Below are 15,900 nucleotides of genomic sequence, written 5' to 3'. Positions count from 1 at the left end.
ATTCAGGGACTTTCCAGGGAATTTAACCAAAATCAGACTATTATATATAGATGCAGACAAAGAAGATCTAAAGCATTTTCTTGTCCGAAAAGCTGATCTCTAAAAAATAAAACTTTTTCAAAAACAACAGTTAAAAAAGCATTGATATTTCTTCTGTGATATCTTCCATGGCGACCGGTTCAACAACGTTCCACGTTGTCGTTTCAGGCAATAATAATTCTGTATTAATCCCTTATTACCCTACTCAACAATTCGACCTCGACGATGCAATAACGATGCCGGAAAATCCTTTGATCCCTGATATCGCTCAACGATTTGACCTCGACGAAGCAATAACGATGCCGGAAAATCCCAAAACCAGGCTAGAAGAAGTCGCCGGTATGGTTTGCGATATGCCGGAGGTTGATCAAGCCGCCGGTAGCTGTTCAGTTTGCATGGAAAGTTTCGGAAAATCCGAGGAAATTGCGAGACGAGTTTCGTGCGGTCATGTTTATCACCATAACTGTATTACCAATTGGCTTTTGAATGGAAAAGGCGATTCTTGCCCTCTTTGCCGCCGTGAAATTTCCGGCCGGTCGATGATATGAGCCACTCTTCTCCATTACGTTCACTAGTTTGTTTGTCTTTTTTTTTTCTTTTCTTTTTTTTCTTTCTGTTGGGGAAATTAATATAAAATATTTGCGATTCTTGTTTCATTTTACTATTTTTGTATAAAACATAGTATCGATTTATATATATATAATTACGTCTTGATCTGGAATGCCTAGTTTAGCTATAACTAAATATGGTTTATTAATCTCAATAAAGGTAAAAAAGGTAAACTTACACCAAAGTCATTAAATTATTAATAAGTTTACATTTTATTCATTTAACTTTAAAAAATTCTAAAATAATCATTGAATTATTCGAAAAATTCTATTTATGTAGTTGAATTATTCAAATGTTTTTATTTAAATTATTGGGTTGTTGAGTTTCTTTTAAATTTCGACTAAAGAGCTCCAAACAACGATTTGACGATCTATACACTGGATCCGTACCCATCGACGAATAGAAGAACATATCTTAGATCCAAGTTGATCTGACGATCAATATCGAAGAAAGGAGATAAATGTTGTTTAGATTTTGATTCGCAGAATCATGAAATTCAAAGTTGTTTAAAAAAACAACTGAATTGTACAAAAGATTGGGAAGGAGAGATATCAATTTGTGCAGGCGGTATGAACAAAGAAGGCCATACAACAACAAATTTAACAATACAATTACTTAAATAAAAATTTTCTAATAATTCAATGACCATTTTATAACTTTTTAAAATTAAACGACTAAAATATAAATTTATTAATAGTTCAGTGACATTGGGTGCTTTTAACAAGAAAAACTATGGTTTATTGAGTTTGTAATAGATCAACATGTTATTTCCTATCATTAACTACATTTTAAGATGGAGTTATAAGCTAATCTAATGTAATCTATTTGTTGAGTTAATTTCCACCACTTAATTATTTATTAGTTTACTTGTGGATGAGATCTTAGTAGAGTTAGCAAGATTAAGGTATTAAGATTTTGATCCTCGCGACGATGAGACTCAATTTAAAAAATGAATAAATTTAAATATGATTTGTCTAAATTTACATTAATGATTTATTTTATTGTTAAAAAATATATAAATATAAATATAAAATTTATATTTTTATTATTTCTAAAAAGTAAAATGGATTGGGTTAGGTTGGTTTGAAGTTGAAAAATATAACTCTAAACTCGATCTATAAACACCTCTAATGCTTATGCTACATTCTCATTATTAATTCCAATGTGTATTATTGTAATTATAGTTCTACTTAAAATACTATTTATTAGTGAAGTATGAGGGAAGAGCTTGGACTATATGAGTTGAACATGTCAAAGAATAAAACAAATGAAGTGGATGACTGAATTTTAGTTTTGGGCATCTTCCAATGTCTAAATAAGTTGTGGGTTGAGAGAATTTTCTGTAAAAGGCATAATTAATTAATTGCATGCAAGTGTTTATATCAAATTGAAGCCCCTTAATTTTCTAATTATTTTCAAATAAGTCTTTTACCTTTAATTAATATTTAAATAAACCTTAAAAATGTAGATTCTTGAAATCCTTCTCAAGTGAGTATTATATTTAATTAGAGGTTTGAGGATGGATTAAGAAATGACAAAAGGCAAAATCAGGGCGAACCTAAAAAAGTTTTTAGGGGGTCAAAATTAAATTGTATTTTTTATGATAGGAAAAATGAGATTTCACTGTTTTAATAGCCTATATCTTTATATTTTTTAAAGGATTAAATCAAATTTTTATCATTTTTAAGTGGGGCCAAATTACAATTTTATCTCTACTGAATTAAATTTTTAAAAATTTTAAAGGGTCTAAATAAAATATTTTCCATTTCATGCCAACCCCTAGGTACGCCCCTGGGCAAAACCCGATTATTTTTCTAAGAGAATAAAGATAAATTGTAATTTCTCGAAGGGGTTAAGATAGAATTTTACCAGGGAGGCAATAATTAAAATATATTTTTTTGTGGAGAGGCTGAAATACAATTTTAACACTGTATTAACTTAATTTTTTTTTAAAGAATGGAGATAAAATCATAAGTTGTAGAGGAAGTCAAACCCCAAAAATTTGTATTGATAAAAAATCTAAATTAAATAATTAATTTAAAAAAAATTCGAACTAAAAAGAAGAATCAAAATCGCCCCTAGTGGGGGCATAACATGCATCTTAATTGGATGAATATATATATAAAAAAAAAAACTCCAAAGAAAGTGAAAATGAAATGACTTTTTGGATAGAATTTCCAATGGTTAGTGGACAATGGAGAAAATAGGCCAATTTGGTGGGCGACGATATGTCAAGGAAGAACAACGTGTAACTTAAATCTAGAAATTATTATGTGACAAATTGAAAAAGGTGATGGCGACCCATTTTTTTTTCTTTTAATAATATGAAAAATTATGATTTATTTATTAATTAGAAATTTGAATAATAATTAGTCAAATGTTATATTTATGTTTAAATTTTATATTTTTTAAATTTCGAAGTTCCAATTTTTATTGGAGAGATAATTTAAACTTGGTAGATTAATTTATGCTATTATTAATATTGCATTATATTTTTTGGCAACACATTTTTATTATTTTATTATTTTAAACTATCAAATCACCTATTAAATAAAAATTTTTAAAAATGGAACTACTACCCAATTGGTGGGGTCTAATTTAATGGAAAAGTGCAAGTCCCTTTATATATAAAGATAATGCATTTTCATACATGAAAACTCATCTCTAGTTTAAAAAAAAACAAAAAATACATGGCGAGTGGATCAGTAAAGTTGACGGCGTCGTTTTGGGCAACAATAATAATTCTTTAATAATCCCTTATTACATCACTCAACAATTCGATCTCGACGAAGCAACAACGGTGCCGGAAAATCCTCAAGCCAGGCAAGAAGAAGTCGCCGGTCTGGTTTCCGATATGTCGTCGGTTGTCGTGTTTATCATCATAACTGTATTACTGGTTGGCTTTTGAACGGAAACGGCAATTCTTGTCCTCTCTGTCGCCGTGAAATCTCCAGCCGGCCGATGATATAAGGAATTATGTTCACTTTTTTTTTTCTTTTTTTTTGGTTTGTGAATTTAGTAATAGAAAATCGATATTTATATCTTTTTTTACTATTTTCTTTGAAGGTGTCTTTTTACTAATTTTTTATTAACATATTGTATCAGTTTTTATATATTTTATAATTAGTCAAAAATATGCTTAGGTTGCTGTAATTTTCGTATAATTAGAATTTAATCCTTTCATTTTTAATGTAAGTCCAACTATTGACACGATTAAAACTTTTATGTTAACTATAAGTTTATTATGTCGTCATTTTTTTTATGTATGGTTACTAAGAGAGTGTTTTTTAATTTTAAAATATCACATCAATAAATTTAATAAAAATATCTTAATAGTGCTTGTTAAAAACAATACATTTATCATTTTTTATATAATTTATTTTTATTTTTTATATCCAATAACATGCCGCACTTAGGAGTGTAAATGAGACACTAATGCTCATAAGCTACTCGAGTTTAACTCAAAAAACTCGATATCAAATTAGTAATTATAGAGCCAATTTAAGCTTAATAATACTTGACTCGAACAACTCGTGAGTCTCATTGAGTTTTTCAATTTTAATATATATTTTAGTTTTTTATATGATTAAATTATGTTATTGCTCTTAATATATATTATTAACCCTAAGCTTAATTATTGAGCCGAGTTCAAGCTTGAATATGTATGAATTTAGTCGAGCTCGAGTCTGAGCTTAAATATGAAAACTGATAAATGAGCTTAACTGAACTACTCAAGCTTGATTATTATTTTTAAATAAAATTAATAAATATTAATATAATGATGTTTTCTATATGAACTATTTAACCATTAAAAAAACTAAATTTGTAGAGATTGAATTCGAGCCTAATAAAAATTTATTTATAAGTACTTCATCACTTTATTTATGAATCAATTATTGAGTAAATTTTTAGAAAATATATATTTTAATGTTAAATAAAAAAGTATTTTAAAAATATTTTAAAATTAAAAAAATAAAAATATATATTTATTGTATTTGGGCCGGGTCGGGCCAGGCCCGGGCCATAAAAGCGATGCCTGAGCCCCAGCCTATTTTCTAAATGGGCATCATTTTTTGCCCAAGCCATATTTCGGGCTTATATTTTTACCAAAATCTTCTCATATTTCGGACGAGCCACCCGGCCCATGAGCACCTCTACATTGGTATTATTATTATTATTATTATTATTATTATTATTATTATTACCTGTTAAAACACGTGTGCCTTATACAAGAGAAAAAGTAGTCTTTCAAAAGAAAGGAAGAAAAAAATAAATAAATAAAATATTTAATAAAGACTGGACTTTTTGTTCCCTCCAATTCTGCCAATATCACAGTTATTAGACTTGTTTACAAATTACAAGTTAGATCATAATTTAATTTTTTTAAATTTAAATTAGTGGTAGAGATTGTGTGACCTAAATCTCATCACTTGTTAAAGAAATGAATATAGTGATAAGATGAAGAGATCCGTAGGGACGAAAATTGAGGTATAGAACTATTTTTATTTTATTTGACTTTGATTAGAACATGATTTTTCAACATTTAAATAGATGTAACCGAAATTTCTCTTGTATCATTCATTTTTTAACATTAGTAAATTTCTCATCTTCTGCCTGTGATTTTTTCCTGAAAGGATTTTCATGTAAAATCTATGTTCTTATTTTTCTGTTCTTATTGTTTTGCGATCATTCTACCACAATTATCGATGTTTATTATAATAATTTTTTGACCTTCTTGTAATTTTTTTAAGTTATAAGTACAAATATAAATACACAATCAATATTGATCACTGAATTAATAATCAAAATACATAAAAACAAATTCAAAATAAATTGCAACATAACTTACGCTTAGTACTTGACCTTTTCCATTTATTCAAATATTTGACCCCAAAATTAGTTTGAACAAAAAAACGTGCTTGACCGCTCACCGTGAGGTAGATTAATTATTATACGTATATTAATTTGTTTGACTCTTTAATTTTATGAAAAAATTATTTTTATCTTTTATTTAATTTTTATTTTTATCTTTTTAAATTTACGATTTTTATCAAATCACCTCAAAATAAATGAAAATTTTAATTTTTTTAAACTTTACAGACATGATATACGTGGATTGTCATGAGGATGACATGTCATCATTTAATTAATTTTTTAAAGTTTTTAAATTTATTTTTAACAAATAAAAATCGTTAAAATTATTTAAGAAGTATAAAAATATTTTTTAAATTTTAAAAATTAATTAAATACTGACACATCATTCACATGGGAACTCACGTGTATGTCATATCAGCAAAGTTAACAAGCGTTAACTTTGCCATCCATTTTGGGAATATGGTATACAAGTTTGATACTAGAGTTGTGTTATCAAAGTTTAGTTAATGGTCGGGAGTTCTGTTTTGGCCTAGGACTCTGGGAGTTCTGTTATCAATATTCTGATTATGATCATGATCTACAAAAGGTATAAGTAACATATGATAGATAAATGAAAAATAATATGATACATGCAAGTGAAAATGTAAGAAATTGTATGATTATACAAAGGAAAAGAATAATAAATTTAGTTTAATGATTTGTAAAATTGACATTGAGAGTAGTTTATCTTTATATTTATTATAATTAATATTTAATGGAGAATTGATTCAAAAATATGTTTAGGACTATAATTTAAATCTTTTACTGTTTGTGCTTATGAAAATAAATATGTATACTACCACATTAATAATTTATATTATATAACTTTTAATAAAGTAAATATACATTTTGATACTTAAATTTGACTTCAAGATTTAAATTAGTACTTGATTTTTTTGTCCAATTAAATATCTAAACTTGACTTTTTAGTTCAAATAACTAAATATTAATTTGCACCAAAAATCAAATTTAGATACCTAACTATACAAAAAAAAAACTATAAATATCAATTTGAACAATCAAACCAAGTTCAAATACTTTAATAGGTTGCATATTCACTTTTTCTAATGTTATCCTTTTCGTATCGCATCATTCCATACTTTTACTTTCCAAATACGAAATATGCTTTTAAATAAAGTCGATTTTCTAATAATAATGGTAGGGGGTTGGAAGGAGTTATCCAGAAATCAAACACAGGTTAAATATCAACTGAAAATTTTAACATAAGTTTTAAAAATGTATATACTCTTTCATAACAATTACTACGGAGATAATTAGAAGACGTTCAATATTTTTTTATGTATGAACAAGAAAACAAATAAACAACATTAATATATATTACTTACATAACATTTCTTCAGTAACATTCATTTTACGATAAAGTTACAAAAGAGTTTTTTTTGCACTCACCTGTATAGAAAAAAAAAAAGTTTCACAATCGACTTTTGGATCTACATGGTGCCTTCTCGTTTCGGAATTGGAGTTCACTTTTCATGCAAAAATGGTTATATCCTGACTTTGACGGTTAGCTTGCACCGTTTGATGCATCTGAAACTTCACTCATTAACTGCATTGCAGTTCAAATATGCAGTATTTGCTACCAATGTTTCAAACATTTTTCCTACAATATTTGCATATATCAGAGAATGGCTACGACAGATAATTCTGGTGTATACGTAACTTTGAAATTTTCATAATTTTTTTTTCCGGACTGTTCTTGGATCATTCCATCTATGCCTGCAAAAGGAAATGGGATATAGAATCATGCATATATTAGATCAGACATTTTCGAGAATTCAGTCGGTACTAACTTCTGACCTTGGGCATTTTGCATGGTTAAGGTAAGTTGGCATTGGTAAGACCCAAAGATTTTGCGAGTTCCCTAGCAGCTAAATCATCCGCTTGCTCCTACACATATAATACGGTGATAAGTGATGCATGGGAAATAAAAAATTTCAGTCATTTTGCTGGTCAATTGGTAATTTATGCAAATGATCAGACAGCCATACCTGAAGGCGATGCAACAAGTACATCAGGAAGAGATGTACGAAAACCTGCATTAAAATTTTTTTTTCACACGGTTATTGTAGAAGTAAACCTAATAACCAAACCATACATAAGGTATTTCGAAAAAGCTGAGGTGAATTTGTTCTTACAAGATAGCACAGCAACATTATTCGAGCTGTAGGATACCGCCAAAGAAATCTAGTAGCCCTTACAGCCCCTGAATCCAGTAATTTTACAGCCTTCTGAAACTGCATGATGCAGGTCGAAAGACAAGTCAGAAACTCAGAGTAAACAAATGGGAAGGTAAGTTAGTTCCGGGATATAAATATGGAAATACCTGTATGCTTGCAGCAGCCACGTGACGATGATGCACAGGAAGAGGCCTGCAATTGTAAACTAGATAAGGAAATTGGCAAAATATCAAATACAACTGCATCTTTCAAATCACATTTCCTAAAAGAAAATTAGACCTCAAAGATAAGGCAACATAATTTCTTACGAGCTAATAAAGACAGCATATCTTAACATTCACAATGGAATGCTAAAACTTGCAGAGTGTGTTAGGATTGCGATCTAATAAAATGAAAATGCATAACATACTCGAGAGATTTGATATCTGTGTCTTCCTCCCAGGAAGATGACGCGCGACGAGGAACTCTACTTCTCTCTACTTCAACCTGTTGATTATAAAGGATATTGAACACCATTAGTTATAACAAGATATAGATAATCAGTCTTGCAGCACGAATACTGACAAACCTGAGCTTCTTGAAGACGCTTTATTTCCTTCTCCAGCTGGAACTCAGCTGCAGCTTTTTCACTAGCCATGGTTTCTAACTGTGTTTGCTTGTAGTACTGCAGAATGGCATAGCCACAAGAAGTCAGAACAAAGAAATAGATGTTAGAACAACAGAAAAAGCAAATCTTGGATTCGATTACCAGTAGGTCAGTTAGTTCACGGTAGCGTTTCTCTAGTTCCATATGCTCCTGATAGAAGGCAACAACATAAATGAGTTAATGCTTCAGTGGATAGAAAACATAAAACTGAATGTACCATGAAGAAATATACTTTATAAACTTGCATATGGAAAGCAACTGAACTGAATTTCATCACAGTTTCGGATGAGATGGAAAATTTAAGAAATGAGATATCAAGAACAGTAAATCAGTGCCATGACTTCAGCAAGCAGCATACATTTGTACAGTTAAAACTTCTGGGAAGCTTCACCCCGAGGAGTGAACTATATTTCATGTACATGAGTAAATGACAACTTTAAGGGAAGAGGGGGAAAATCAAGTTACGAATACAGCAACGATAGATTGTTATGTACTAAATTGGCACACACCATAATATCTGACAAATTTGAGGTGCTGGTTGAACCCCAAGCATACAAGAGAACAGGACCATGTAACTTGATAGTTGATATACAACTACATAAATCAAATAAGCAATGAAATTTAAGGCTTCACTAAGTTTAACAGTCACTATAATAAGCGCTTTCAGTTTATACATCATCAATACAATTGACAACCACACTTCTGATTAAAAGGTGAATCAATCTTAACAGTTACCTGGCGTGAATAATGCTCAGCGTCCCTCTTCATGGCAGCCATTTCAACCCTCATTTTCTGCACTTCAGCCTGCAGCCAGACAAATAGGTCAGAGAAAATAAATCCACAAATCAGCCAGCAAAAGAAAACAGAATAATCTTGATATAAATGTACAATGATAATACTTGCCTCTAATGAAGAGAGCTTGCTCTCAGCATCTCTTTGACCTTGGCGTGCACGCTCCACTTCCTCCTGCCATGCCTGCATCTAACATCACCATCTTTAAGCCATTGCCTCTTACATTAATTACAGTTGGTGGAACAGCTAATGGCCACAGATTGTGCCTATAACTAGATATTAATTGCATTTTGAACTGTTGACTTCAGAATGTTCTTAATGATATAGAAACCCACATTCCAGTAGATTACTTGAGGTACTGAAATCAAATAGGTAAGATGCATTTTATTTTCTAGACTGGCTAGATGGAAATAGACCAAAATATGTAATTTGCAAGACAGAGTTCAGAAAGTTACATCCTCATCATATTTACCTGAAGCATTTGATTTGCTTCTTCTGGGGACTTCTTTTGTCCACGACGAAAACGAGCTTCCATGTCTTGCAATTCTTGATTTAAAGATGTGCATTCAACCTGATATATCAGGTTAATTTCAAGAGCTTTTTCACTTCATATTTAGCCCAGCCAGAAGGACAAGCTTTCATTAAAAAAGCACTGTTATCATTTTGTTTTACCTCAAGAAGTGCCACCTTCTGCTCAAGCTCTGCAGCTTTTGTTGCCCTCTCATCAGCAACCCTCTGAACAAAGAGACAAGCAGAAATTTACCATGCTTGTTGGAATATATATAGAGGCCAAATAATCAATGTACTACACCTTTGCATCTGAACAAGGAAGAGGCGCCACATTTACCAAAATAAGAATAAAAATAAAATTGTAGATGACATACCACTAGAAGACAAGACTGAGTTTTCTTAATTTAAAAGAAAATTTGATGGATATTAAATAAAACTAAGATATAGCACCCTAATGGTGAAACTAATTGCAGACAACTCATAAATACGGCAATTCTAAACAAGTTTAGGAGCTATGAAGGATATCTAGTAAGTTTTTATAGCTTTAAGATGGCAGATTGCATAAAACTAGTAGATTAGCAAAAATGCCACAGAAATTGAGAAGTCAAAGTGCCCTTGAGATTACTCTATCCCGATTACCAAATTCATCTGGATTGCTTTTTCTTTTTGTCCATTTTAGCATTTGGTACTCATGCAGATCCATTAAGTTTTTATTTACACTGTTTCCTTGGAAAAAGAGACATGGAAAATTAGATTGTCCAGGTTTTATTAGTATATATGTCAACAAGTTTGTAAATGATATTTTCGAGGATAACATATTAAAAAATCTTAAATGTTGACATAACTTCACCAAATAGACATTAATGCTAATTTTTTACCACATCAAGGTATTTGCTTGAAACAACTGATATCCACTAAAAAAGCATGAGACTAGGTTTAAAAGGCTAATATTACATTCAGCCTAAAAATTTATTGTTTATGCAATATTAAGCTGCTAAATTAGCAAGTAAAACCAGAATACTATAAATCAATTAGAAGCAGATTGCAATGGAACCAGAAATAAAGAATTATCATATTACCTGGATCCTAGCAAGAGCTGTGGATGACTCAACAGCTCGATGTTCCAATTCTACTTCCCTTTCCATGGCAGCCTATTCCAAAAAACAGAAATTATTAGAGTGCAAGCAAGATAACAACAAAAAGGTAAATACAACAATGTCCCAAGATTGAACCATTTTGGTAGCATTATGTGCTGCACGTTCTTCTTCTGCTCTCCTCTCTGCAGAAGCTAGCTCCTCGCGTAGGGCCTAGAAAAGAAGCATACTAATAGATTACCAGCTTATAATGAAACAAAAAAGAGTGTGTGTGTGTGAATAAACGTGCGAATGCAAGGAAGAAAGAACCAATTAGTCTACCTGCATCATCCTCGTCTCTGTTAATTCCCTGTTTCTCATAATTGACTCCATGTTTGCCTGATGGTATTCAATCAGAAGTATAAACAAACATCAGATGGTCAGAACGTGCAAGCCAAGAGTATAAAATGATGGACCATAGAAGAAAAAGAAAAAGTGAAAATGTAGAGGAAACAATAAAGAAACAAAACAAAAACCGTAGGAGAGGGATACAAAAGCAGATCTGCATACTATAATTTGCTTAGAAGGTTAAAAGGAACTCTTGTTATAAGGGACATTAAATAAGCTCTTTAGGTTTCTCTATCATGATAAAAGTGTAACTAACAGAATCAAAAGGATCTATATCTTTTTATTTAGCTTACAAAGCTATTAATAGTCAGAAATACAGATTCCGTGGTGATAGGAACTGTTGCTTTTAAGTTAAAACTTATTAAGTTAGATGAAACTAGAGACCAAATTTTATAACAACTTGGGAAGCAGGAGATTTTATACCGAACAATAACTGAATATAAGAGTCAAACCTGAAGTGAAGCCAGGTTTCCTTCAGATAAAGCAGCTTGTTTCTTTAGTGCATCCATAGAATTGACAAGTGCCTCTATCTCAGAGTTCTTTGCTGCCAAAGCATCAAGCATATTTGACTCTACCCTTGTTACTTCACTCGTAGATACAGATAAATCTTGCTGCAGTTGTTTTATACGAGCCTCATAAGATTTACTCAGCTCCCTCTGTCAAGGAAGCAATTTAGTGTTAAAATACTACTCCTTAAGTTGCATCCACAAGCAAACATGACCATAACTTAAAAATATACCCAAAAAGAGAAAAAGGATAGAATGAATTACCTCAGCAATTAGAAGCTCCTCAAGCTGTGCATTCTCAGATTTGTATTCTTGGAGACGGGATGAAAGTCCAGCACAAACCTGGAAATCAGTGTAGAACAATTAGTTTATAAATGCCAAAAATACAAAATCAGAAAATAAAGAGAGAATAAAAAAAGAAGCTTATAGAAGGACACTCCCACTTGTTTGCAAGTCAGGCCAGTTCCTTTTAAAGGCTACTCTTTTCATGGGAAAAATTTTAAACAAGAACATCCATCCATGCAATTTAACAGAAATACTCTCAAGTTTCTCGATAGATGGCCACAAATGTGATGCACTAAAAGGAATGTTAATAACAAATTAGATGCTTATAGAACCCATTAACAGATTTCAAGAAAAGGGAACAGATGTGATAATTCATTGGTGCAGCTTCTTTGCTTATTCTGATTCATAATGAAATTATGTTAACACTCCATCATTTACCATCTCACTCACTTATCCGTTATGGTCAGATACTGAACTCTTTAATTTCTAAAGGTAGTCCTAGAATACTAGTCTCAATATTCATCACAAAAAGGAAAACCAATAAATTCAGACAGCTTACCCGAGCTAGTCTTGCCTCTTTTGATTGACCGGTGGAGTTGGTGGTTTTAAGCAGTCCTTGAGCCTGGACGAAAACCAAAGCACTAATAAGAAAGGCCTTAAAATGGACGCAACACGAGAAGATTCAACAATAATTTCAGATTTGAGTGTATTTGTCACCTCATCAAGTTGGTCCTGGACTACCGTTTGTGGAGTATCAGCATTTTGCTCCTGTGGTTTCTTTTGATTCACAGGAGTTTCAACTTTAACATCATCTTCTTTCAACTTAGCTTCGAAGTTAACATGAGAATCAGCAATTACATGTTGTGAACTCTCTTTCTGAGGGTGTTGTGGCCCCTCTTGGTCAGTCTTCAAAGGGACATCTGAAGTTTTGGAATCGGAATTTTGGCCACCATCAGTTAAATGATCTTCACTAACAACCTCAATATCTTTGGTAGCAAATGATGGAGGAGGGTGCTCAACATGCACATCGGAAGCATTCTCATTGAGAAGCTCCCCATTTGAAGTTGACAATGAAGCTTCTGCATTGCTGACACTTACAGAGACTTCTTCCTGATCAACACTGTGTTTAACCAAATCAGGATCCAATAGCTCAGATGAAGGAATTGTAGGGTTATCTTTCTCACTGTTGTTATATAGCTCACTACTTGTCTGGACCATAGAATTAGCACTAGAGCTTCTCTCATTGTCGGAAGAAAAAGTAGCCTTATCTTTATCAGGTGTTATATCAGATTTTAGTACTTCTGAACTAGTTTGCTTGTTTATAGTATCACTAGGTTTGGGAGATCTTTTTGTAGAAAGTCTTTTTTGTGCCTGAAAACAAGAAAAACCATCCAATTAAAATCGTCTTTATGAACATATTTACTTGAAAATGTACACTTAAAGCTAATTCAAGGTTGCATATTTTGTAATACCTTTGCCCTTGGCTTTGTTTTTTCTGCTGAAGAACCTTGCACATTAGAAACTTTACAATTAAAAGGAGGAAAGATATACGCACACATGTGTGTGTATGGACTGTTGGTGTATGTATGTGAGAGTTAGATAGGGTGAGAAAAAGAGACACATAATGAGAGAGGGAGATAGAAGCAGCAGAAATTGTAATTCAGAAAATGAAAAGCAGATAGTGGCATTATTACAATAGACCTCTAAATATAGAATAATAACTCAAATTAAGATTTTATTTTTCACCTCAGAAGTCAAACATGATTACTATCAAGCTTGACGCATCTAGCTTTCTCATCTCAGGAAAGAAAATTCAAGTTTGATTTCTCATGGATCAAGTTTTCTAAGAATAGTTGCACTCTAATCTAAAAAGAAGCATTAAAGGTCTTGCATATTATTGTTATAAGAAGCCCAATTGCAATTTTGGAGACAATAAATATATTGGTGCAAAATTTGTTAATAAATGGCTAGTAAGGATTGCTAGGCTGAGTTTCATATAGGGATGGATCAAAAGGAATATCTATATATTGATTTTATCTAACTAAGCACATAGTCCCCGTATGAGATGTCCATTTGAATGGCTACAAGTACATAATCCCATAATAGACACAAGCTTTCATAAACTTAGTCCCTAAATTGGACTAACACTCTCCAGATATAACCATGAATAGGAATTTTTTAAGTACAAAAGACACCAAACCACATTTTTAACATTGATTTCTGCATGAAAATAACCCCAATATTTTGAAATCCTTACCTTGTGTTTGAGAATCAGGTGGCTCCTCCGACAGTTCATTAGCAACTAGCTTTGCTCTTCGATCTACAACTTCAAATAAATCTGGTCCAAAATAAACATCAACCTTTGATTACTACCAAATCAATAAAAGGAAATGAAAATGCTGTTTTTACTGATGGATGGTTTAGAGCAACAATAAGGTACAAAAGCACATGATAAGTCTAGAGATTTTCCAAAAGTGCTAAGGTTCAGACTACATCAATGTTACCCCTTGCATGCCTTGAAGTAGACATCTAAAAGCTATCTATTACATACAGCTCTACTTCTTACTTAATACTAGACATCTGATCAAAATTTCTAATCAATTTTCCTCAACTCTATATGATGGTCATCATAATAAAATGGAAAATGAACCGCATTAATAACAACCAAAAGTGAAGCAATAACAAATTAACAATAATAATTTCAACACTGATACCATAGTGTCAATTTCTGCCAGCAATCCTTGTTTCCGAAAAATGTCCGCTTATAAAAACCAAACCTCATCAATTAACTTTTTCTTACTATATATAGATGCCGGTCAATGGCATTATCATTACCGAAAATAACCAGAAATTAAACAAAAACTAGAATTCCAATCTCCAAAATGAAAATCAAACGAAAACGAGTTCCCTTCTGGACAGGCAACTAGATATTCTAACTTTCCTTGAATGAATAAAGCTGCCAATGTCCCTCGTCGCATTTCTAGAGAAAGCATAACATCGATTCATAATTTACTTGGAACTGTGTCAATTGCCAAATTCATAATAGATCTCATAATTTTAAGAGGAAAAAAACCTAAAATCTCTTTTCTCTTCAGTTTATACACAGCTAAGCAACTTCAGAAGTAAAACAGGTAAAAAGAATTAAACTAAACGACCTAATCCATTGAAATCTCAGGTTCAGTTCTCAATCAATTATGATTTAATGACTTAAAGCTTTAGATCAGACCTTCAAAACTCAATTAAAAATTTTAATGTCTAAAAAGTTAAACAAAAAAAAATGTAGGTTAAGAGGAGCCACACCTTCAGCGACTTTAAGCCACGAAGCCATGAGTAATGAATCTGTAATAAAACCGTGCCCTAGAGATGTACCCACGGTGTTTCCATACACCGGCGGCGAGAGATTTTATCGGACGGCGTCGGCTATATACGGCGTTGAAATAATTAAAAGGTGACAAGCTAGATCTCTGCTAAGATCAAAATGAGATTTTTTTTTTCTTTTTGGTCACTAATGAGAACTATTAGTGCTTTGGAAATTTTGGGATAGAGCTTAGGCTGTTTTCTAAAAGAAAATAAATAAATAACCTAAGTTCTATTTTTTTTATATTTTATGAATTATAAAAAATTTATCATAATAAATAAAATTGTCGTAAATTCATGTACTTTTATAAATTTATAATTTAATCTTTATATTTTTTATTTCAAGAATTAATTCTTTTACATTTTAAATTTTTAATATCTAAATTTTAAATTTTAAAAAATAAACAGATTAAATTTTTAAAACTAAAAATACATAGCTTAAATTTTAAATTTATAAAAAAAATATAAACACATGCACATCTTAACCTAAAAATGTAAAAAAGAATAATTAAAAAAATTTAGGTTGTTTAAACAAATGTTGAGTTTCTATAAGAAATAAATAA

At 31.3% G+C, this 15,900-nt stretch overlaps 2 protein-coding genes across 4 annotated transcripts; one reads left to right on the top strand and one right to left on the bottom strand.

Moving 5' to 3' along the window:
* The first annotated feature begins 167 nt into the window (after nucleotides 1-167).
* LOC107939484 (E3 ubiquitin-protein ligase RNF181) lies at nucleotides 168-587 on the top strand. Its single transcript, XM_016872821.1, has one exon. The coding sequence runs from the start codon at nucleotides 168-170 to the stop codon at nucleotides 585-587; it is 420 nt and encodes a 139-aa protein (XP_016728310.1).
* A 6,246-nt stretch (nucleotides 588-6,833) lies between these two features.
* On the bottom strand, nucleotides 6,834-15,546 carry LOC107939492 (golgin candidate 1). 3 transcript variants are annotated; one of them, XM_016872831.2, is made up of 22 exons: nucleotides 15,281-15,546; nucleotides 14,238-14,318; nucleotides 13,453-13,487; nucleotides 12,698-13,351; nucleotides 12,540-12,602; nucleotides 11,960-12,037; nucleotides 11,642-11,845; nucleotides 11,124-11,180; nucleotides 10,941-11,015; nucleotides 10,788-10,859; nucleotides 9,871-9,933; nucleotides 9,671-9,769; nucleotides 9,310-9,387; nucleotides 9,142-9,210; nucleotides 8,509-8,556; nucleotides 8,329-8,424; nucleotides 8,170-8,246; nucleotides 7,907-7,952; nucleotides 7,719-7,817; nucleotides 7,572-7,616; nucleotides 7,381-7,470; nucleotides 6,834-7,299 (listed from the first exon to the last, which is right to left on the bottom strand). In XM_016872831.2, exons 1-21 carry the CDS (start codon nucleotides 15,306-15,308, stop codon nucleotides 7,399-7,401), a joined length of 2,139 nt encoding a protein of 712 aa, XP_016728320.2. In that variant the 5' UTR covers nucleotides 15,309-15,546; the 3' UTR covers nucleotides 6,834-7,299; nucleotides 7,381-7,398. The 3 variants fall into 3 exon arrangements, with proteins under 3 accessions (XP_016728320.2, XP_016728321.2, XP_016728322.2); XM_016872832.2 differs by having other exon boundaries at nucleotides 9,310-9,381; XM_016872833.2 differs by having other exon boundaries at nucleotides 9,310-9,372.
* Between the last annotated feature and the right edge of the window lie 354 nt (nucleotides 15,547-15,900).

This window comes from Gossypium hirsutum, chromosome D08 (assembly GCF_007990345.1).
Source record: "Gossypium hirsutum isolate 1008001.06 chromosome D08, Gossypium_hirsutum_v2.1, whole genome shotgun sequence".
Lineage (NCBI taxonomy): Eukaryota > Viridiplantae > Streptophyta > Magnoliopsida > Malvales > Malvaceae > Gossypium > Gossypium hirsutum.
The sequence above is the reverse complement of the archived record's forward strand: the minus strand, read 5'-3'. Positions and strand labels throughout refer to the sequence as shown.